Raw genomic sequence first — 25,858 nt, 5'->3', positions numbered from 1 at the left:
ATTTGATTTTTCTTTACTGGGTTGTCTCTGCTGCAAGTTTCATATATCGTACAATTTTGGAACAAAATCATGTCATGGATCCAAAAGGAAAATAAAAATTGAACTGGTAACTGAGTGAAAAGAATAATTCTCTATTTCTCCAGCAGGATATTGGAGTGATTTTGATAACACCCATCCCTTCATAAACTGCAAGTTAATGAAGGAGAACATAGTTGGACTTTTTCATTTGAACACTTTGATGTATTCAGAATTAATTCTGGTGTAAGAGTAAAAGGCACCGTTAGGGGTTGAGACCCCTTTGTACATCACATATGCTTTTGACAATGCAAGGGATTATACAGCATGTATATTGGAAGCTAACTAAGACAGGTGGGTCACAGAGGTTCCAGGAATGACCAGTGACAAACCACCATTTGACATTCAGGGATCTTGCTCTCGATTTTCACAGAGGGTTCTGGGTGAGAGAGCACAGAAGGTGAATAAGCTTCAAAGTCATGACGGGCTTTGATTGAGTAAACAAGGAGAAACATTCGTAAATAAACACACTGGTCAGTACCCAGAGGGCAGATTTAAGATAACCGGTGAAAAGGACCGGACTCAAGGTGGAGGTTTTTTTCTACTCCCACTTTTGATGTGGAAAGCACTGTCTGAGAGGATAGCGGAAAACATTTGCAAAAAATTGCAAAGGGGAATTGTATATAAACTTCAAGGGAGAAGACTGGCAGAGCTGTGCTTGGAGTGAAGACATATTTGGATAGCCCATTCAAAAGACCGACATAGATAAGGGGTGGATGGGGGTGTGGGATGCTAAATGGCTTCCTTCTATGGTGTTATCCTTCTATGATTCCAAAAGTGAACAGATGTCTGGAAGTGACTGACCAATGGGCAAGGTCGAAGAAGTGGAGGACCTGCCAACTTAACATCAGGTCCTTGCTTAAAATTCCCCAATAGCAACCAAGTTTACTGCCTGGCTAACTAGACCGGAGTGGGAATTTGCTGCAAGCTGTGAGTCATAGGAACAGATGCCAGCACTCCGTGACAGGCAGAGGCACCCTTACACTGTAGCATGGGAGGGTGTGCAACAGGTGAATAGTGACGTGGGAGGGGTTTTGAATGCTGGGTCGACCTTTAGCAAGGTGCATGGCAGGCATAGGATTCCCTGAAACAATCAGTAAAACTGGGGCCAACAAGGCCCTCAGGCTCTTTGAGGAGTCTAGGTGAGAATATTCCTGCCCTTCTTGCTTCACGAGGAAGTTAGAAGCAAAACCCCAAATTGGACTTCTTTTGGCCAGTTATCCCTTCACAACCTGCAGCCATTGCATCAAATAGCACTGGACTTTCCCTAAATGCTAATGATGAGTCAAAAGTCCTCAACGAACTCATTCCCACCTGCTTTCAACAGGAACCTCATCCAGAGGCAGAATCATTATCGTTGATGTTACTGTGGCTGTTTGGAGATCTTGATTTATGCAATCTTGCATCAACCCTTTCCTGCCTATCAGGTGAGGTGAGAAAGAGTTAAAATCAAGGATCTTATGCTCAATTTCATTACATTTTAGTGGAACAGATATGTAACCCAGTGAGGGAAACTTAGGTGAATAGCTAACATAATTTGACCAGTTATTTCTATTCATACATCCACTTACTTTTTGGCCTTCTGTTTGGTTATTTATAGCTCAATCTGTGGGCAAATGAAATATTTATTTTATTATTATCCAGTGAAGATCATGCAAGGGTTCCTGGTGAAGATTTAGATAAAATAATCTATGGAAGATTTCTGTTTGATTCCTGGGCCAACAATTAATTGGAAATCATGAGGTTGTTTATGGCACACAGCAAATGCAAGGTGTCACCTCCTTCTGCATTTCCTTCAACAAGCTGTCTGAGCAGCCAGGAAACTGCAGATTAATGAGACTTTCATGGATTTGGAGTACACAAGAACACAAGAAAATGGGAGCAGGAGTTGGCCACCTGGCCCCTCAAGCCTGCCCTGCTGTGATCAAAATGATTATGGCTGATCTATGCTGGCATAACTTCTCTTCAATGCCAGTTCCCCTTAGTCCTCAATTTTGTAATCTATCAAAAACTACCTTCACCTTAACTACTTAAAGTGTACCATTGTATCATGTACCATTTTCAGATGAGATGCAACTTTTATTTAGTAATTTCAAGGCAATAATGCAAGTAACAAATGATCTGCTGGAGGAACTCAGCAGGTCAGCAACATCTGTGGGGGAGGCAGAGGAACTGTCAACATTTTGGGTCAAAACACTGCATCAGGACTGAGATTGGAGGGGGAGATAGCCAGCATAAAGAGGAGGGGGGAATGATGTGATAGGAGCCCGAGGTGATTGCTGGACTGGAGAAGGGTGAGAGATGATGGACAGGTCGAGCCAGGTAGGGGAGGGGGAGGGGGAGGGGTAGATTTGGTAGACAGAGGCAGGTGGATAATACTTCAACAATTCCTCTCCCCTTACAGAACCTCCAGCAGATTGGGTGTTACTCCTGATTCCAGCATCTGCAGTCTCTTATGTCTCCACTTATGCAAGTAAGCTGGGTAATAATAGTGATCAGGAAAGGAAATAATAGAAGTGGCCAAAAGATTTCCACTACAATGACTTTTAGCAGATCTTTAAATGAATAGAAGGAGTTGGAAAAGATTAGGGACCAGATCACAGAGAATAAGCAAAAAGTGTGGAACTAATGGTGGAACGGTTGATGAGCAAAATAAGCACCATACACAGTTTGTGGTCTCCCTGCACTTAATGTGTGTATAGCGGTGGATGAGCACTTCCCTGGCTAACTTCCTGGCTTACACTACTTTCTTAATCAATGCTGCCACATACAGATCAACACTTTCCTATCCCACTGTGGTTTGTGGGATTTTGCTGTGCACAAATTAGACACTACATATTGGTACACAGCAGAAGCGTTGATTCACTGGCTGTGGACCGCTCTCAGAGTCCCGAGGATAGAGTAGATTTTTCAGGGGAGCACTGACATTTTTAGTCACTAGACTGCAAGCTGCCTGGGCAGAAAGCACAGAACAAAACAATCAAATGAAGCAAATCATCGAACTCTGTTCAAAGTGCAAGTTCTTTCTTCTCTATAACCTGTCCAAAGTAATAATTGAAATTTCTGAACTGCATGGTTGAAATTTTGCAATACCGACACTGCTGTCAAAATATAACTGCAAACAGTTTAATCAGTATCCTATCAGTCATGCTTTGAGTGTATAAACTGCCACTTTATTAATTTATATAGTTACAAGGAGACACTCACCCCAACTTGGCAGCCTGCATCGACACATTGGAAAACAAGCTCAAAAAATAAATAAGCCTGGCCCCTTTTCAATGCTATGAGATGTAGGGCTTATAAAATATGTTAATAAAACTGAAATCATAGGAATTTAATTAACTTTACCTGTCATGGATTATCATAACTAACTTCTATTGACAAAAGACTTGCTGGCTTTGGAAACCATGTGCTTTCCAATCAATCAGGCAGATCAATTATTCTTATAATCTGTCTGGAACGGTCCTTCAGTTCATTTGTTCCCTTCATGCTCAGTGTCCCTGAAGATCATTTACAGCACCCATTTAAATACCGGAAAGGTCTATCTATCCAAGCACATTTGTGAAATCTGGTATTGATGTATCTGCACACATTTGATAATCCTCCTGAACAATAACAGAGCAAACATTGTTATGAAGCTCTTTCAAAGTTCCAAAGCACTCTGATTGAAGAGTTGCTCCCAAAGAGTTTACCCTCTCCTCTGAGTTTTGGAAGGAAAGTGAATTTTAAAAATTGGACAGGGTTGTACTCAGTGAGCTACCACTAGTTTTGTGTGTAACATTAAAAGTTATCATGGAACAGTACAACACTAGGAACAGGCCCTTCAGCCCACTTTGTTGTGCTGAACTAATTAAACTAGTAATTAAATGTCTAAGTAAACTAATCTCTTCTGCCAACACAATGTCCATATCCCTCCATTCTTTGCATATTTATTTGCTTACCTAAGAGTCTCTTAAAAACCTCTATCATATTAGCCTCCAACACCACCCCTGGCTGCCCATTCCAGGCACCCACACTCTTGGCGTAAAAAACTTGCCCTGCACACATCTCCTTTGAACTTACTCCTAACCTTATATGCATGCCCCCTAATATTAGACATTTCGACCCTGTGCAAAAGATACTGGTTGTCTACTGTATCTATGCCTCTCATAATCTTATAAACTTCTATCAGGTCTCCCCTCAGCCTCTCCGCTCCAGAGGAAACAACCCAAGTTTTTCCAGCCTCTCCTCATAGCACATGCCCTCTAATCCAGGCAACATCCTGGTAAACCTCTTCTCCACCCTCTCCTAAGCCTCCATATCCTTCCTATAATGGGGCGACCAGAATTGAATGCAATACTCCAGATGCAGCCCAACCAGAGTTTTATAAAACTGCATCATAACTTTCTGACTCTTGAGCTTAATGGCTCAACTAATAAAGGCAAGCATGCTATACGCCTTCTTTACCACCCTATCACCCTGTGCAGGCACTTTTAGGGAGCTATGGACTTGGATCCCAAGATCCTTTTGTTGTCACTTTTATTAACCACTCTTTACTCTTTCCTTTTCTATACAACTTAATTCCCTTTGGTCATTAAATATTCAACAATAAGCCTCATGTTATCAAATACCTTTTGAAAATGCTCAGGGCAATATCCACTGAATCATCTTCATTAACACACTGCAGAACTCAAAGACTTGAATTAAGTTTGTCAGACGTGATTTGAGCATTAAAAATCCATGCTGATTGTCCCTAGTTAATCCATATCTTTCTAAGTGGATATTAATTTGAGCTGCATTATGGTTTCCAGAAATAGATTACAGTTGCTTCACAGTTTATCTCTGTCTCCCAATCTGAACAGAAGTGCTACTCCAGGAAGCACAAATGACTCCTTCATCCTTGTCATGAAAGTATCCTAATTCTGGTCCTCATCTGAGCTTCCTGGGCCAGTTCAGATGCATGGACCTTCCCTCCAACAAGCCCCCACACCAGATTCCCTGAGCCTGATCCAAGAGTGAAGCCCAATGGTACCTCGTATATCTCTCTGAGACACATCTTTCTAACTTATTTTGCTCATCCCATGTGGTGCCAGTTTCTGCAGCGATGCTAACAGTGTCAGGCACAATGAAACACTGTAGTCATCATCGTCATTTATCTGCCTCTTTCTCCTCTCCCTCCATTCATCCCTCCTGCTCCCCCAGCTCCTCCTATTCTGGATGATGGTGTTCTGGGGAGGGGCAAACAGGGGGAATCTCTCCCAAAATCCTGCAAAGGAAAAACAGAGGACAGAAGCGCTTGAAAACTGTTCCCAAAACACTGTTAAAGAGATGCGACTGCACAAACAATCATGAGGACATTAATATTTGATTAAAGCAAAGCCAATGGAATAATCACAATGAAAGTGGACATACCTGGCAAATTACTTATAGCTATGTTCCTGAGATGATTTGGGTCTCTGTGTCCCATCAGTCCACAAGGTAGAGGAGAATCTCCTCCAGCCAGTCAAGACACTGAGCTTGTTAGGACTACTCCCTTGTGCAGGTGACCTCCTCCCTCCTCTTCCTCATTGCTTCAGCCTAAGTGAATCCATTGGGAATTCCAGAAATTACACAGAGAAGATCTTGGCCTAAAACTGTCCCTCAGAAGAAAATGCCTGCTAAAAAACTGCTGCTTTTTTGGACCCCATGCAGTTTCATCCAGGGCCAGAAGAGAGTGAATTGTTTGCAAATGCAGTGCCATTCTCAGGAACTGTGTGTGGTGCTAACTTACCTGTGTAATATTACACTAATGTTGAAGTAAGTCTCCTAATGGTTGGAGTGCCAGAATGGTTATGGGATAGGATGCACTGCTTCTCTCATGCTTGACTTATCTCATTGGTAACGATGTGGACGCGGGATGAGAATTAGCAGGGCTCCCTCTCCTCAAGAAAAGAAGAAATACCTGTAAGACACCAAGAGGTCTAGTCCATCGGCGAACAATCTATCATCGTCTTCTGTGTTGAGACTCCTCAAAGGTTCAGGTAAGGACATCCACTTTAAGTGGTTCTCAAACAAGCTTTCTTTCTCCAGTTCAGCCTTCTTTTTTGGATAAAGCAACGATGTTTTGTTGTCAATTCAGAAGCAACGTCAGATCTTATTGCAGGAAGACTGACGTGACAGCTATATGTCTAGAGACCTCTTTGCATAGGCTCAAAACTGAATTAAGTTCTAGAAACTGTGAATTATCCTCAGTGAACGATATTAGACTTTATTTCAATTGCATGCCGCAAACAATACATGTGTTATGCATCTTAATGCCACGGTCCTGAGCTTTTTTTTCCCTTTGATTTTAAACCATCTTTTTCAGCACTATTTCACAATAGGGGAAGGAGCTCAGTGTTAATGGGAGAAAAGTTAACAGGCATAGAATTTTATTTTCACCAATGTATTAGGATACAGAGCCTGCCCTTTCAATAGATTAGTTATTGGGTGGGTTCTATAAATGGAAGATGATCTGCGGTGACAAACATCTCCCAGTAGTCAATGACAGTAATCCACATCTTAAATTGGTTTATCATTTGTCTGAAAGGACAGTAAACTAAATACAACAAAAAGGACAACTGACCTGATTGGTAATGTAGGGTCTGCTCTTTCCCACCATTCTTTGAGAGGACTAATGTACATACACCAGAGCTCCCAGCTGTAACCATGGGCACTATTCTCATAACGTTGCACCTCAAATGTTTTGTGCTTGATGTTGTCAATGGAAGGAAGAATTATTCGCTTTCTGTCTTCTTTAATTCTTGCCAGGATTGGTTCAACCCTAAAAAGAGAACACAGAGTTAGATCAAAACTGTTAGCCTTTATAGAATGGTAATACTCCAGAACTGCAACCAGAGAGATCAGTGTGATACCAGAGTATATCCAAAAGCTATTGGGATGCCCTCATGGAAATATAATAATTTCAGTGAGAGCAAATTTACAGAATCATGGAATCATAATTTTTTTGAACAGCATGAAAAAGGCTATTCAGGTCATTAAGACTACTCCGATTCCTTGTAAAGCAAACCTTTCCCACTCATTCTTCATGGCCGAACAGATTATTCTCTCTCAAGTGTATATCCAATTCCCTTTTGATTGGATTTACTGATTTTGTATCCTCCACGCTTAAATGCGGTGAATGTCAGATCATTAAATATCTGAATAATCTGGCTATTCCTTTTACAAAAATGAACCAAATTGAATTGTTATTACAGGTCGTCCCCAGCTTACGAACGTCTGACTTATGTACAGCCTGTACATACAAGCGAACATTTGAGAGACTGACGGGATGGATTTGCTAGCTGCTGAGGGGCTACAGGCATCTTCTGCTGCCTGGGAACTCAGTTTGCAGCCGCATTTCCATATTGTGAACTATTCGGTTTATGAACACTTCATAGAAACAGAATACCATCGTAACCTGTAGACAACATATTCTAAAATTGTTTGATCAACATGACAAGAGGGGGAAAAAAAGACCACTGCTTGTGGTTTGCTTGCTTCAACATGTTCAGCATCAGGTATTTCTCTAAAACTGGGGGGAGTTTGGATGTTCAAATTCAAGCCAAAGTAGCAACAAATGCAGTGCTACAGCCAGGTGACCTTTCAGACCTATTCAACAGGCCCTTGTTTTTAGTGTCACTGGCAAGCTTGTGGGATTCCACTGCAGGAAGGGGGCAACTCAGTGTTAGAGCCACCTGGCAAGTCAGGTACAGATGGGAAACATTTTATTGGGGTAAGGAAGAATCTTGGACAGGTCTCAACTGGGGCAAAGTTTATCTCAGAAGGCATAGAGAAACAAACTTCAAAATTAAAATTCTGCCTGCCTTCCCCGAATCTTCATATTATCAGAACACACATGATAGAAGACTCTCCCAACTGTAGGTTAATTGGCCATCGTAAATTGTCACTGGCATCTCTCTTAGTGAATGGAAGAATCTGGGGGGGAGCTGATGGAAATTTGGGGGAATCAAATGATTAGTGCAGATTTACTGTAAATGGCTGCTTGATGGCCGGCACAGACTCAGTGAGCTGAAGGGTCTGTTTCCCTGCTCTATGACTTAACGTAACTGATAACATACACACTGAGACACGAGACTGCAGATGCTGAAATCTGGAGCAAAAAACAAACTGCTGGAGGAACTCAGTGTGTTTGAAGCCAGATTCCTCGTGGAATACAACACTCGGGACCAGGCTGGAAGTGTAGGTAGTTGTCAGTAGTGGAGGATTCACCATCACGTCCACACTGACCAAGGATCTTGTGCATGAACAAGACTTCAGTTCAGAATGCTAATAGAGGTTTATTTAAAATGTTTTGTTACGCTAATATGTATCTTGCCCCGTTGTGTCTCTATGGTGAGAAATCTCAGATCTATTTATAATGCTTCTTGGCAGATGGTACATCTTATATAACTGTGATCCTGGAGGTTCTTATGTACCATTGAAATACATAGATTAAACTGCACAAAATAGGCCATTCCAACTATGAATCTCCTCTCTTTTTCATCTCAGGTTTGCGGCATTTTATTCTATTTCATTTTCTGTCATGTATTCACCTACCTAGTTTCCTTACAAAATTATCTATACTTTTTGCCTCAACTATTTCCCATGGGTGTAAGTTACCTGCCCATGAAGTAAAGAATCTTCTTTACAATTGATGTATTATTATCTAACTTGTACCTAAGACCCCTCGTATTGAATTCTCCCAGAAGAAGCATTCTCTCCAGACCTCCACCTCCAACCCATTCATAATTTTGAAGTTTACCTCTAACATTTGAGGTCACCTCTAAGTTTGCCATCATCTAAGGAAAAATACCATTAATTTTCCCAACACTTGCAATTGCTCAGTTCTGTTACCATCTTGTAAATCTTTTGTTTTTTTTCTCTTACACCTCTACGTCTTTCTTATGGCATTGCCCACAATTGTGCACAACACTCTCAAATGCAGTCTTAACATAAATGTAGTACATTTAACACAGCTTCATTACTTCTCTATTCTATACTGCTAGAAACAAATCCCAGAGGTTTGATTGCACTTTCATCTATTCTGCTGACCTGTGAAACTGCTTTTAATAATCAGTTATATCCCTTGATTCCTCTGTACGTCTGCCCCATTTATTTCTTATTTTACCAATAGAGAATGGCAGTTTCTCTTTTTCCTATTAAAACGCCTCACCTATATTTAGCAATATTAAACTTCATTTACCACTGAAGTGCCCAGTCTGCACATTTTCTAATGTTTCAAGGAGATCTCTTGAGATCAGTTGTCAGAAAAGGTTTCCCAGAGCTCCAGATTCAATCCTGTCATGAGTTTCTTCTATAGTCAGCTGATTGGGTTATCAGTGGAGACTGTTCACTTTATAGTATCTTATTAAGTTTGTGCAAAATTAAAAGTGCAAAATTGCGATTGAAGATTCTGAAAATTGCCACGTAAGCAAAACCTTTCTAACTCTAAAAAAAATATTCTGGAGGTTTCATTTAAGTAATATTGCAGAATTTTTCTGCTGTTTGCATTCCTGAAATGTGCTAAATGGGCCATAAAATATCCTAGTGAAGCAACCAGCCTATTCCTATTACTTATCGAAAAATATGTACCATATATTGGTTAATATTGAAACAAATATCTGGTTCACATAGCTTAAAGTTTTACTCAAAAGAATAGTCAAGAATATAGTGAATACCAAATGTATCTCGTTTTTATTTAGATCAGTGGGATGTGGGTTGTGGAACACTAAGGGATTCCTTCTGAGACTCATTTTATTTGCAGTACATAAATAATGTGAACATAACTTCAAGAAGAATGCTTGTTCATGATGCCAAATTGATTAATTGTGTGGCAATGCAGAGGGCATGGTAGAGCGGGGAGATGGGTGGTAGATGAAATTCAATATTGAAAAGGGTGTAGGAGTATATTTTGCAATAGAAAATGTACACAAGGCAACAAGAATTATTAAATGCAATGAAAGGACATATAAAGGTGGTTCAGCAAGCATTAAATCTGGGAGAATTTCTTTTATTATTCAGTCAAAGGATAAGGACACTACTGGGAAGACAAACCTCTACTGCCCATGCTTGATTGACCTTGAGAAGATGGTGGTAGTGATGGTGGGTTACCTTCTTAAACCTCTGCAGTCTGTGTGTTAATGGTACTGTCACAGTGTTGTTAAGTGGATGATTCCAGGATGTTGATCCAACATTGTGCAGTTGAAAAAGACAAGGGCTCTGGTTTTATACATGAGGCATTAAATATAAGGTCAAAGAAGTAATGTTTAATTTACACAAGACAGTGTTTTGGTCATTGCTGGAGGATTATGTACACGTGGCATTCTATTAAAGGAGCAACATTAGAGTCTTAGAAAGGGCAAGAAAAGCATCTGAGGGCACTGCAAAAGGTCGAGGAAGCAGACCTGAAAATACTTCCAGGAAGGTATTGAATAAAAATCTATGTGTGAGCTGATTACTGGGCTGCTATGACCTTAGTACAGCTCCTTTTACTTTCATTTCTCCAATATAGTGAATGCAAACACAATAAATGGCTGTTGATGGGAGTACAATTTCTCTGCTGATTGACAGAGGAGATTCAAATGCTCAGGGCAGCAGGCAACATGTTAGTAACATGTCATGGAACATAAAACAGTACAGCACTGGAACAAGCCCTTTGGCCCATGATGTCTGTGCCAATCATAATGCCAATTCAAACTGCACATCTGCCTGCACATGGTCTCTTTCCCTCAATTCCCTGTCTGTTCATGTGCCTGGCAAATGCCTCTTAAATGTTGCTATCATATCTGCTTCCACTATCTCCTCTGGTAGCATGTTCAGGCACCTACCACTCTCTGTGTCATAAACTAGCCATGTAAATCTCCTTTAAATTTTCCCTCTCTCGCCTTAAAGCTGTGCCCTCTAGTACTTGACAGTTCTATCCCAGGAAAAAGACTATGACTAACTAGACTGGCTATGCCTCTCGTAATTTTATATACTTCAATCAGGTCACCCCTCAGCCCCTGACACTCCAGAGACAACAATCCAAGTTTGACCAGCCTCTTCTTATAGCTAATGTCCTCTAATCCAGCCAAGGTCCTGGTAAACCTCTTCTGCACCCTCTCCAAAGCCTTCACATCCTTCCTGTAATGCGGCAACCAGAACGGCACACAATACTCCAAATGTGGCCTGACTTAAGTTTTATACAGCTGCAACATGACTTTCCAACTTTTAGACTTAACACTCTAACAGTGTTGAGTATAAAAGTCAAGTGTGCCATAAACCTTCTTTACCACCTTATCTACTTGTTGCCACTTTCAGGGGGCTATAGACTTGCACCCCAAATTCCCTCTGTACATCAACGTTCCGAAAGGTCCTGCTATTTAATTTTCTCTTAAATTTAACCTCCCAAAGTACGATACCCCACATTTGTCTGGATTAAACTCTATCTGCCATTTCTCTGCCCACATTTCTAACTGATATATTGACAACCTTCCTCACTATCCACGACTCTACGAATCTATGTGTTCTCTGCAAACTTACTAATCACCCCCCCTATATTTTCATCCAAATCATTTATACATATCACAAACAATCTGCCACAGTCAGTGGGATGTAGCTATAATACAGAGTGTAACATGTGTGTGTCTGTGCATCAAGGAAATACTTGACCGATTATCAGAGTTTTCTCTATTATCCATCTGTTGTTTCAAACTTACAATAAGTGTTCTTAAGGGAACTCAAACCTAGGCTTGGAAGATTTCTCTTCACATTTAACAGAATTTTTCAATATTACAAAGACAGAACATTCGTATCAAAACTCCCTCCAGTACTGAGTGGAAGAAGCATTTACTCTTCAAACACCTTCATCCTCCAAGGGATTGAGGGTGACTCTCCTTTTTAAACAATGTATCACTTACACAGCTTCCTCGAGTAAAACAACCAATGCTACTTCAGTGAAAGCTACTGTTGTTCCTTGTGGACAACTATATTTATACCACCTCTACAGAACACTGGTAAGGCTCATCAGGAACCCCATAAGAGCACTGGAATTGGATACCCTGTCCTACATTATACACCAGGATCATCACCATTTCAAGAACTGTACAGGCTTTCAATGATAAGGCAGTGGTCATGGAACCATTGCACCTGGGTCACGTGACCAGCCCCTTGTGAAAACATTTTTCCCCATAGCCTTAAAGAGATAACTTGCATTGATGTAGCTCCTTTTTCATATCCTCAGCATAGCCAGTGAATTATTTGTAATGCGGTCACTTCAAAGTGCTGTGGCTAACCAGCATACAGCAAGGTACCATATATAGAAAATGCAATAAACAATCTGGTAGATTGCTTGATGGTTCATTGAGGGATGTTCATTGGCTAGGGCACAGCAGAGATAGATCCTCAGAAGAAAGCAGATCCTCAGTAAACATAAAAATCTGTAACTTGGATAGCCATAGAGCTCCACCAATATAGTGAATACAAAGATGGAAGATGGTAGTAGATTAAAGTCCAGTGTCTTCTCTGCTAAGCAAAGATTCAGGGGCAATTGAAGTGCCCAGGGAATGTTAGTAATATGGTTGTCTTACCAATCCAGCAGCTCAAAGCTTTGAAAGTTTTGAAACCGAATTGAATTAAATCCAGTAAAATGCCACAAGGAAAAGAAAACAGCCATTAAGGCTGCTGTTTTGTTCTTAAGACATATAGCTTAAAGATGTCTTTCAGAGAAATGAGACAACCACCCATGCTTGACCTCATTGTTACATGACTCCAGTCCACACTTCCTCTGGGCCAAACAAGCCTTCTGCTTGGGATAGCCAAGAGCAACCTTGCTGTTGTTACAAATGCAAACTAAAGCTGTTGTCTTATTTTTGTTAAAGATTGCTCAACAAGCATTACAGCTGATCAGAAGCATGAAATCCAACCAACCGGAACAAATTCTGAGCTGCAAGCTTAACTTATTGCTTGCAGATTAACTACAAGGCCCTCAAGTTTGGTTTCGAGTTAACTGATTGTCACTTGGCTAGATATTTTCATCCTCTGTTGGTTACCTGCAATAGTTCCTACGGTTGCAGCATAGGGATCAACATACAGTATCTCTACCCACCTCTGCAATTACAAACCGTTGAAACAATTCCACTGCCCAAATCTTTAGACCTAATTAATCCGGAAGTTATATTTTTGACCGGGGCAATGACTATACCAAATGTTACCAATCTTTCACAAGTACTGTCCTATAATTCAGACAAGTAGGATTAACAAACTATACAGTCTCTAGATTATAACACTGCTTGCTAGTTAGGGCTGAGAAAATAATCAATGACCTGCATTGCCTGCTATTCTTGAATTCTTGAGCAAACTGTCTCACCTTCTATGATCCAGACATGTTCCTCAATCCTTAATCCCTTTGGCCACCCATACTATTCCATATGTCCTGAATTTATTTAAGTTGTACTTTGTGTGAGGTCCACAAATGCTGATCGACTAAAAGGCCCTCAGATCTGTTTCACTCATTTATCACATAACCAAGGTTTACTAAGTGCAACTAAAAGGCCCTTAAATCATAAAAAAATGAAGCTGGTTGTATTTAGTGCAATAGAAATGTGTACAATTGTTCTTGATGTGGGCTGTGAAATGAACTGTTGGCGAAGACAGTGGTGAAGCTATTTGGGTATGATAGAATGAGGACAAAATGGTGCACTATGGAGCACTTCGGAAATAAAGCATACAGTGGAAATGAAACACACAGGGGAATTGAACAGTGGATAAAGTTAGAACTTGGTAAAATGGCATGATTGATTTGACAGTAGAACAATTAATGAAAGGTAAGGAGAGTGCAATTAGGATGAAATCACAGAAGTTAATTTGGGATCACTGTCAGAAACAATTCATTGGATTAAATCTTCAAAAGGGCCAAAGACCAAGGCAACCTCAACCAAAGTCTTTTCCAGGTAGCGAAGGCCGTGACTTGGAGCAAGAAGCGGGACTCTTGGTCTCTAGTGCCCAGCTAAAGTAGTGACAATGGGTTGTTAAGAAGGCATATGGTGTGTTGGCCTTCATTAGTCGGGGGACTGAGTTCAAGAACCACAAGGTAATGTTGCAGCTCTATAAAACCCTGGTTAGACCACACTTGGAATGTTGTGTTCCATTCCAATTGCCTCAATATAGGAAGGATGTGGTAGCTTTAGAAAGGGTGCAGAGATTTACCAGGATGCTACCTGGATTGGAGAGCATGTCTTATGAGGATAGGTTGAGTGAGCTAGGGTGTTTCTCTGTGGAGTGAAGGAGGATGAGAGGTGACCTGATAGAGATGTACAAGATGATACGAGGCATAGGTCGAGTGGACAGCCAGAGACTTTTTCCCAGGGCAGAAATGGCTAACACGAGGAGGCATAATTTTAAGGTGATTGGAGGAAAGTACAGGGAGGATATCAGAGGTAAGTTTTTTTACACAGAGAGTGGTGGGAGCATGGAAGGCGCTGCCAGGGGTGCTGGTAGAGGCAGGTATATTGGGGACATTTAAGAGACTCTTAGATAGGCACATGGATGATAGACAAATGGAGGGCTTTGTGGGAGGGAATGGTTAGATTGATCTTGGAGTAGCCTAAAAGGTCAGGCCAACATTATGGGCTGAAGGGCCTGTATTGTGCTGTAATGTTCTATGTTCTAAAGTCGGTATGCAAGATGGCCTTTGTTTACTCTCGAGGAAGTTGAGGACAAAAGTATCAGGGATTTTATTTTGGCTTCAAGACATATTTGGGGCAATTATCTGATTTAATTAAAGGCATGAACAGGATAAAGATGAGCAGATGATTAAAACAGAACTGGTTAAACACTAGCCTGCACTCGTCACCACAGCCTTGTGAACCATGCTTTGCAATGATTATAAGAAGCTATTTATGAAAATTAATCCTTTCACCTCCCCAAAGAGTTGAAATTATTATTCTTAGTTTTGAGATACATTCCCCTGAAAGGGCTGAATAGCTTCTTTATCTGGAACACTGTCATTTTTAAATGCCAATTAACAAGATGTAGAGCATTTACAAACATTTTAAATTGATGACGTGAAACTAAATGAGATTGAGAGTACTGCCGACGATGCAAAGAGGTTTCAAGAAGATTTTGAAAAGCTGAGGGAGTGGGCAGCAGCATGGTAAATGGAGTACAATGTGGAAAAATCCACTTCAGTAGAATCAGGGGTGACACATTAATATGAAGCCAAGGAGATTTTATTTTCTCTCAGAAGAATGTGAATCATTTATTACTAAATATATTCGAGGCTGATACACACAGACATTTGGAACATAAGGGAGAGAAAAATTACAGAGAACAGTTAGGAAGGTGGAGCTAAAGCCAACATCAGGTCAGCATTAAAATAAAATCATTAAATGTGGAAACGCTCAGCAGGCCATGCAGCGTCTGAGGAAAGAGAAGCTGTTAACGTTTCAGATTAAAGGCTCTTCCAGCATTTTCTACATTTATTTCAGACTTCATGCATCTGCATTTTTTTAATACATCAGCCATGAACCTATTGGATGGTTGAGCAGGCTTGAGCCATTTAGCCTAATCCATCTCCTCCTGTACATTTTGTTATTAACTGCATGGTTAGTTGGGAGTTCTGGAAGTGCTGTGATTATTGTAAACGTTGAGAAAGTTGAGGGTGAATCTTCTGCCAGGAAAGTAGGAGGTGCTGGGAAAGCTGAGAGTGCTAGGAATGCTTGGCGAGCTGGAAGACCAAAGAGATTTGGCAGAGCCAACATGTATAAAGAGTAACTGGTCCAAATCTGCTCCTTTTACACTAATGTAGAGTGTGTCAAAATTATCCCATGCACTCATGAGGTTGACCCAGTAATATTTAGGTTGGGAGAGATTATTGCATGAAGTGCATAATTAACTCTGTCAGCGATTTTTGGAATAGCTGTTATACCCAGTCATTCATTTGCTTTTAACTGTTACTCAGGTGCCTGTTTGCTGCTTCAACTAACGGGATAGGATTTTATTCAACTGTGGGGTGACTTTAATTCCAAATTGCACGACAGCACCATTGAGAACAAGCGTCTGCAAATAAATGATGATTTTTAGCAGCTGCAGTTCATTTGCAGGATTGAATTCTGCATAAAGTCCATGCCTGCAGGGAGATATGTGATGCTTTTGACCAGATGGCTTTGTTTTGAAGACAAAGCAATTCTAGACATAAAATTTTAACCATGTTACAATTTTAATAGAAACCACTTCCAATTCAAACAAGCAAAATTACCTGCACTTGGTGTAGTTACAAAAGATGGTAAACAGGGCTTCAGAATGAAGACTGCTGTGAATCAATAGTTCATGTTCTTCCTGAATTAACAGCTGGCTCAAAGCAGTAATGTTCATATACTGCACAGTGATGAATTGGTGGTTTCAAAACTGGATGCATCATCAGAGGAATGTAAAGTCTCTGTTATTTAGTCTCCTGATACTCCAATCTGCCTGTCCAATGAATTTAATTTAGTCCATTTTCATCCAGTTTTTCCACTTGATGAATTTTGCATTACAAAACAAGGAAATATTGAAAATGTCTGTATCTCCTTTGATATGTAACTCTGCTTGAACTTCATAGGATGGAAGTAGAGAGAATAGCCTAGTTGAGTTTCTGGACATAAAACATGTCACGAAGAAGTCTAATGCAAGGAAAGCCTGAAGAAAAGGAGCGGGCGGAAACAACATTGAGATTACACTTCATAAAATTTGGAGTCAGTTTCTTCTTTCTGATTCTAGATTATTTTTCTGGTTTGTGGTCACAGGTTTTATTGCCAGTCTATTCCAAGTCAACCAGTGGAACAATTGCGATGTTTAATTGGTCAAAGTCCATCAAAGTTACCAAAGAAGGTTTTGAAAAAACAATAATGTGGGCTGTTAAGGAATGCCGTCCAACTGCCAACATATGAAACCCATTATAGCCTGTGACCAACACCAAACAGAACTCAGTAACACAACTCAAAAACGCCTCTGGCTCTTGGAGACTGCCTACCTTCAATATACATGGAAATAAGAGATTTCCAAGTTTAAGAATCAAGTTATGTTCTATTGATTTGGTGCCCATACCATGCAGTTGCCTCAAGGGAGTCTCTTCTGTTGAGTGGGATGCTTGAAGTTAAAGGTCGACCTGTGTTTTTGGTAGTTCGGTTTTTCAAACTCAAGAGCCTAGAAATTATACAGTGATGTTTGTGCTCATTTTTCAGGATTAAAATGGGTGCTTAAATTTACAAAATAATGCAAAATAAACGTGTTTATTACAAATCAGAATCCCATGTTAACAATGTTGACAAAAATAAGTGTTCAGGGCCAACATGTGACACGCCTGTTGGACCCCCAATTTATATCTGTAAATGGCAGTGTTTGAAGGCCGCTGTGTGAATTAGACTGACAGCTGCATTCAGGAAATGTGGTTGACTCTGAATGGCCAAGCAAGTCACTCAATTTCTAGGGCCAGTTTGGGTTGGACAATAAATGTTAGTCACCAATGATCAACCCACACAAAAAAATGTTAAATAGGATTTCTGGTCCACTTTTGAAAAGATAAATTTATATGAAAGAAAAAATTGGTACAGTGGTGGTCACCAGACGAGCAGTCAGAGATCTTGACTGTTGATCATGACGTGAGTTCAAATCACACCACAGCTGAAGGGAAACTCAAATTAAACCCAATTAAAATAAGTCTATAATTAAAGTGACTTCCAGTGATGGTAACCTTGAAAACTACTGGATTGTTTTAATCCAGTCAACTAATGCCATTCTTACCTGGACTGAACTATATGTGACTCAACACCCACAAGGTTAGGTTGTAAACTGCCACCCCAGTTCAATGACAGTTAAGGATGGGAAATAAATGCTGGCTTTACCATTTCCTACCTTCTCACTGGTTTCAAAAAATTGAGGAACTGATGACTTCCCTCTTTCTGTCTTCACCCACATTGCCCAAGGGGTGGAGTGGTAAAGGTGAAGGTGTGTGGCATACTTGCCTTCAATGGTCGGGGCATTGAGTATTAGAGTCAAGTAATCATGTGGCAGCTGTATAAAACTTTGATTAGGCTACATTTGGAGTACTGTGTGCAGTTCTAGTTGCTCCATTACAAAAAGGATGTAGAGGCTTTGGAGAAGGTGCAGAAGAGGTTCACCAGGATGCTGCCTTGATTAGAGAGTATTAGCTAAAAGGAGAGGTTGGGTAAAACTTGGATTGTCCTCTCTAGAGTGTCAGAGGCCGAGGAGACCGAGGTCAAAAGACCTGATATAAGTATATAAAATTATGAGAGGCATAGATAGAGTGGACAGTCAGAATCTTTTACCCCAAGGTATAAATGCCACATACTAGAAGGCATAGCTTTGAGATGAGAGAAAGAAAGTTTAAAGGAGATGTGCCAGGCAAGTTTTTTTTTCACACAGAGAGTGGTAGGTGCCTGGAACATGCTGCCAGGGGTGATGGTGGAAGCAGATACAATAATGACGTTTAAGGGACTTTTATATAGGTGCGTGAATATGCAGGGAATGGAGGGACATGGATCATATGTAGGCAGAGGGGTTAGTACAATTTGGCATTGTGTTCGGCGCAAACGTTGTGGGCCGAAGGGGATGTTCCTGTGCTGCACTGTTCTGTGTTCTTCTCTAGCATGCAAGTTGGAGGGAGACACAGATAAAACCATAAGACCATAAGACATAGGAGCAGAATTAGGCCATTTGGCCCATCGAGGCTGCTCTGCCATTCGATCATGACTGATTTATTTTTTCCTCTCAACCCCACTCTCCTGCCTTCTCCCTGTAACCTTTGATGCCTTACTAATCAAGAACCTATCAACCTTCCACTTTAAATATACCCAATGACTTGGCCTCCACAGCCGACTGAGGCAATGAATTCCACAGATTCACTACCCTCTTGCTAAAGAAATTCCTCCTCATCTCTGGTGTAAAGGAATGTCCTTCTATTCTGAGGCTGTGGTCTCTGGTCCTAGACTCTCCCACTTCTGGAAACATCCTCTCCACGTCCACTCTATCCAGGCCTTTCAATATTCGGTAGGTTTCAATGAGATCCCCCCCTCATCCTTCTAAACTCTGGCGAGTACAGGCCCAGAGCCATGAAACGCTCCTCATATGTTAACCCTTTCATTCCTGGGATCGTTCTTGTAAACCTCCTCTGAACCCTCTCCAACGCCACCACATCCTTCCTTAGATATGGGACCCAAAACTGTTCACTATACTTCAAGTGTGGTCTGACTGTGGTCAGCATTACATCCTTGCCTTTATATTCCAGTCCTCTTTAAATGAATGCCAACATTGCATTTGTCTTCCTTAATACTGACTCATCCTGCAAGTTAACCTTTAGGAAATCCTGCACTAGGACTCCCAAGTCCCTTTGCACCTCTGATTTGTGAATTCGTTCCCCATTTAGAAAATAGTCTACACCTTTATTCCTTCTACCAAAGTACATGGCCATGCACTTCCCACTGCTGTATTCCATCTGCCACTTCTTTGCCCATTTTCCCAACCTGTCCAAGTCCTTCTGCAGACTCCCTGCTTCCTCAACACTACCTACCCCTCCACCTATCTTTGTATCATCTGCATCTTATTGTTGAAGAGCCACAGTCAGCACACTGATGAGGCAAATTTCTTAGAGCATGGACCAATATAAGCATGCCTATCATTTATAAGGGCAAATATCTGGAAAGGCGCAATGTACTCCCCTTCAGAGAATTTGGATTGCACTGAGATAGATTTAAATCCATTTTTTTTTAAGATGCCACACATACCTTGGCAAGTCCAGACTCACAAATCTGTTCTATTACTGCCTTCTCCAGTTTCCATTCTCTGCTGCCCAAGAGCTGTTCTATATTACACAATGATCCACACCCATAGTAAAGCATCATCTTTCTCAACCAGTACGCTTTTGGAAGTAACTCCAAAGAAATGTCACTGAAGGAGAGACATCTCCAGCCTTCTCTGTATGCAGTCTTTTCCCTTCCACTGTAGGTCATTTTTATTAAGACAGTGCCTCTCTAATAGCTTCTTGCACTTGTTAAAAGAGCAAAATGTTTGTTACATGATCTAATCTTCCATTGAAATGCAAGATCAGCAGGATTGGTCAAAGGTGGGAATTGGATTTTAAGAACAGCATTCATAAGCCTCTGGGAAAGGATTATATTACTTGGCCTCAATAAATACAATCCTAAAAATTTTATTCAAATCTCATTGTGGCATAAGAAAAAAGAAATAGGAACAGGAGTAGGCCAAATGGCCCTTCAAGCCTGCTTCAACATTCATCAAGATGATGGCTGATCATGGCATATGAGATTTCTACTCATTTTCTGGGCCTAAATGTGCATTAGGGCAACAGCTAAACCTTGTACTCTCCCACTGAAGTCACTGGGACTGAATTCAGAGGTGGAGTACAATGCAAAACAACCACTACATAGATCTACATATTTAGTGCAAATGACTGAACCCAGAATTCATTTTAAAAACAATTAAGGGCTGATAAAGATGATAAGGAAATTCAGAAGACACAGTTACAGATAGCAACAGCTCATCCATGCATTGGGGCTGCCTTTGGGAATTGAGAGTCAATATGACAAAAAATATTAGCTTTAGATGCAGCAGGTTCTAAAGTAATAAACATTCTAAACAGACATCACTCAGTCTGAGCTATTGATGTGGCCAAGATAGATATTCAAATCAGCTCTGGGCGATTGTTCATTATATCACAGGCCCTGACAACCTGACCTTTATCTTCAGCACTGACATTTTTAAACCACTGAAGCAAAAGCAATCATAATCTACTGGCTTGAAAGAAGCAGGATCATCAAGAAAGGAGGTGCAAATATAATGAGTATTTGCTCATGTAAATACTGATCTTGTTCTGCTAATTTCAAAATGGAAAGACAATAATATAGCCCTATGTTCAAGAAAAATATTGTATTGACATTGATATTGGGAACAGAATATATAATGTAACTTGGGGAAAACCTTCACTGAACTTGAAGCTGTCCAAAACTCTGCCGCCTATCCAAGCTAGTAACAAGTACCTTCACTCTCACCACTGTGCTTTCTGACCACACCAGCCCCGAGTAAATTCACATGACTTTGGTATGTGGGAGGAAACTAGAGCACCTCCCAGCACCAGAGAATAGGATTGAACTCGGGTCACTGGAACTGTGAGGTCACAGCTTTAGAATTACTTCTTTAAATCTCTCTCTCTCTCTCTCTCTTTTCCTATTTTAAGACATTCATTTACATCTGCCTCTTTCAGTTCCTTGGCATAAGATATCCCTATTTGTCTCAGCATCAATCTCTTCTTTGCTAATACTCCTGTGAAATGCCTGGGGACATTTTGTCAGCGTTAAAGATGATGCAGAAGTAGAAGTTGCTATTGTTGTTTTGCTGCTGTTGTCCTACATTTATTTCACTTCATACTGATCGAAAAACCACTCTGGCTGTCTAATTCATCACCCCAGCTTAGACAGAAGTGTAAAATACCCAGTTCACAAAGTGAGTTGATCTCTGGCAGGTAAATTAGGCCACACCACTGAATCATGTCTTAAGCAAAATAAGTGAATATTTAATCAGAACCCCATTCCCAAATTCATTCTGTGTGTGAAATCTGGATGTGCCCAAAGATAGAGTCAATTCATGTTTAGTATTAAGAGAATAAAAGGTTTAGTACAATAGAGTGGCTCTGAGATAAAAGATCAGGCATAATGTGACTGAATGGCAAAGCAGACATGAGGAGTGGAACGCGTCTATTTCTAATGTTCTTATGTTCTTCTGAGCTAATCGGCAAACTTTTCACCTGCCTGCACCTTAAGAAAATGTCTCAGATGCGAACCATCAAAGCAACTCAATAACTGACTCGGTCACAATTATGTGCATTCACCCTTACTGTGCCTAAAAATTATTCATCCATTACCGTGACAACAGATTGCTTACTGTTTCATCAGCTGAACCAGTATGGCAGGTAAACTAAAATGAAAAATTCCAAAGCAGAATTAATGATGGATAATCCTGCATTAAAGCATTGTTAAATTATCAATTGGCCAAAAGTACATACAATGTAAAGACAACTTAAATCAGAATAACTCATGTATAACAGGAGAAGGTTTCTCTGTGATATCATTACCACGCAAAAATAGAAAAATAATTGATTATAAATAAACCCGCAGGAGTTTTAGTTGCTGGATGCTCTGTATAATTAACTTCTACAAAGCTGCTGGTAATGCATTTAATTAACTCATCAATCTCCTGCAACATCCCACACACTGGGAGTTGTCTGAGTACAATATTCAGGTTAAACAAGTTTGGAGAAGGGTGGGGATAACTGGGGCTGGATCTGGTAGGGGAAAGAAGAGGTAGTGGGGAAGAGAGACAGGCATGAAAGTTAAGAGTTTAGGGGGAGGAGAAGAGCAAAATAAGAGGAGTAAGGTAGCAGTGGAATATGGAACGGAGAGGTGAATGAGGAGGGGAGATGAGTGAGAGATTTGGGGTGATAGAAGCATCAGAAGAATAGATGGAGTAATAAAATTGGGAAGAGAAAACTGATTGAAAGAAAGTAGGACTCAAGGATTGGAGAATGGGGAAAGGATGAGCAGGAGCTAGGAGAAGCTGGATTGGGAGACAAGGAGGAAAGGTGATGGAGATTGAATGATTGTCCCATTCAATATTTGATGTGTCTGGATATGAGAGAAGCTTGCAAAGAGTCGCCATAGTCCAGGGGCCTTCTTGTTAGAGATAGCCATCTTGGTAGATATGGAGAGGAGTGATCCTTCTTCTTCCTCCCATTCCTATCTACCAAAGGCTCAGATCATTCCATTGGTCCCAAAGATCCCAACCTATGCATAAGCCATCTCTGAACAGTGCATGGCCATCTTTGGACTGTGCATGGACCACCGTTGGACAGTACGCAAGAATTCATAGGCAATTTTTGAACTGTGTGTGATAATGCTTGGATGGTACATGGGTCATCTTCGGACTGTGTATGAGTCATTTTTGAAGAGTGCATGGACCAGCCTTGGGCTGTGCATGGGCTGGACTAAAGATTTTGCATGGCCTGCTTCTCAACACTCATATGTCACAGTGATGACTATGTTGGGAGGATTGAAGAACTGGATTATTTCCATTTCAGAGCAGGTATTTGGTTGTTATAGACTGCCAGAGGGTTGTGGGGGAATAAATGTCATCAGAAGGAAAGGGCATGGACCACTGCATGATGACCAGAGACAAGAGGGGAAATTAAGAAGGCCTGAGTGGGTCACAAACATTTTAAAAGTTAGATTCTACTAAACTTTATAAGTTACCTATTTACCTGTCGACTATGACACACATAGGCTGCCCTAGAGCAACAATTAGTGGCCACAGTCTGCAACTGCAGGCAAAATGGATTTTTCTTTTAAAAGGGGTAGAATTAGTGCTACACTTGGATACAAAATTAAAACGCAACCCGAAGAGCCCATGTACTTATGATCTTTTCCATACCTGACCCAATCTACAACCATTTTCCAAAGAGCAGAAAAATTACGCAGACAACGCTATTGATCAAGAACAGAGGAAATGTGGTAAAACTAAGCAAATCATGCTAGTTAAACTACTGAGCTGGGCTGGCATGGCAGAGTCCAACCTGACCCATTTTAGGAGAATAAGCATCTAACCTGACCCAACCCCAACAGATGGAGGCACAAGAGACTACAGATGCTGGATTCTGGAGCAACATACAAGATGCTACAGTCCAGATGAAGGGTCTCAACCCAAAAACTCGACTGTCCATTTCCCTCCACAGATGCTGCCTGAGCCGCTGAGTTCCTCCAGCATCTTGTTTGTTACTCCAAACCCAACAAAAGTGACTGGGTGTCATCCGGCTTGGTTTGAGTATCCAGACTCTGATTAGACTTGTAACTTTATGCAAGATTACCCTTGGCTTCCCACTATAGATTCTCACCAGCTCTATTTCTATCAAAATAAAAGCCAAGCAGTTGCCGTACCAATTCACAACAGCAAACCACAAATTTTAACTCTTGTTTATAAATCCCTCCATGCCCTTTTTCCTTACAACCTTTACAACTTCCTTCAAGCTACAGAGGTGTCTGCATTTCTTTCATTCTAGCCTTGATCATCTCCAAGTTGAATAGCTATGCCAATTCACTGTGTTGGTGCTAGTGTATTGACAGTAAGATAGTCTTCTGTTTTTATAGTGCATTTCATGACCAGAGGACAATCCAAATTAAAATACAACCAATAACACACCTTTTTGGTTAATCACTTTTGTACCATAAGTAAATGTAGACAAAACACAATCTCTTAACACTCTAAAACCTTCACAGTGCAGATGTTAAATGCCTCACCTGCCAAGTAATTGTGAGTCCTTGAAAGCCACCTCTGCACTTACAGCAGAAAAACAAAATGCACCCGATAAAATAAAGAGATAAGAAATAGTGGATTGTGCAGTCATGGCACACTGTCAACCACAGAGACCAAAAGAAGAAAAAAATTGACATTCTCCATAACCTCCAGTTTTAAATTATTTCTTGTTGGTTTAAATTTACAATTCTGACCCTTTAATAATATTCTGCTGCACTTTTTCCATGCCATTTACCATCAAGTGTATTTCTGTGAGCTTCATCTCCTTAACCTACTTCTTTGAATGTGGTGGCATTTAAGCCTGCCCCCTTTCCATTAAGGAACAGTGTTCTTCCCTCAACCCCTAAGGGAAACAAATTATAAAGTCTAAGAGAAGAATATGCTGTTGGGAATAAATTTTAAAAACATCTCTAAGGCAGCAAATATGAATAAAAATTAAATACAAAATCACACTTAAGACATTAATCAAGAGAAGAGACTGTGACCCTCAATTCTGGTCAAGTGCTAGCTCTTCAGATGAAGTTGTATAACAACAATTTCTTGTTCTTTCTCTGTATCCTATTACATTCTTCATTCTCAGACACCCCAATTCTCTCAGTGTAGAAATGGCACTCTGTACAAAAAAAATGCTTCTTACTTTATTTGCCATATCTTAGTTGGTACAATAAAAAATAAAGTGTTACAGATGCCTAAAACCCAGAAATAAAAACAGAGCACATAATAAACACTCATCAGGTCTGGCAGCATCTGTGAATTGAGAAACAAAGTTAATGTTTCAGGTCAAAGACTCTTCATCAGAACTGACAGAGATAAGAATACTATGCTTCAAAGCCCCTTCGAGGCACTATTAAGGGAGTGCCACAATGTCAGAGCTGCTGCCTTTCAATTGAGACCAAGCCAATATCTAGTCTGCTCTCCCATAAAAATTTCCTTGCCATTATTTCAAATAAGAACAGGGGCCTTAATCCTAGTTTCCTGGCCAATATCTATCCCTCAGTTAATATCAACAGGCTACTCAGTCATTATCACGTTACTGTCTCCACAAGGTTAAAGTGCTCAAACCGGCTGCTACATTTCATTCATTCCAACAAGACCTTCCTTCCAAGTTATTTCATTGCCTCTTAAGTGCGTTGAGGATGTGAAAGGTGCTGTATAAATGCAAGTCTTTCTTTATTTTTTTCTGCCATTAATGTCAGTCAGCATCCCCCTGTTCAGAGATGCTCACATTAAGGACACAGCTGTGATTCTGCAGATCTTCGAAGTGCTCTCTACCGCTGGGCCTTGCTACCTCCGCTGACTGACAAGTCAGAAAGGAGACACGTCAGTTAAAGGAGAACGTGACATCAGGAGGTGACAGTATCCCATTTGGAGTTCTAAAACTTGGCAGCAAGGAACTTCAGTCATAAATCCACAACCTCATCTCCAACATCCA

General features: G+C 40.6%; 1 protein-coding gene across 1 annotated transcript in view; it reads right to left on the bottom strand.

Moving 5' to 3' along the window:
- Nucleotides 1-25,858, bottom strand: part of galnt17 (polypeptide N-acetylgalactosaminyltransferase 17) — a 282,637-nt gene that overhangs the window by 152,064 nt on the left and 104,715 nt on the right. Inside the window, exon 5 of the mRNA XM_052035410.1 lies at nucleotides 6,659-6,856. Coding sequence (XP_051891370.1) covers nucleotides 6,659-6,856 — 198 coding nt within the window. The remainder of the gene's footprint in view (nucleotides 1-6,658; nucleotides 6,857-25,858) is intronic.

The sequence above is a fragment of the Pristis pectinata genome, chromosome 21 (genome assembly GCF_009764475.1).
Source record: "Pristis pectinata isolate sPriPec2 chromosome 21, sPriPec2.1.pri, whole genome shotgun sequence".
In the NCBI taxonomy this organism is placed as follows: Eukaryota; Metazoa; Chordata; class Chondrichthyes; order Rhinopristiformes; family Pristidae; genus Pristis; species Pristis pectinata.
This window is presented reverse-complemented; position numbering and strand designations above follow the sequence as displayed.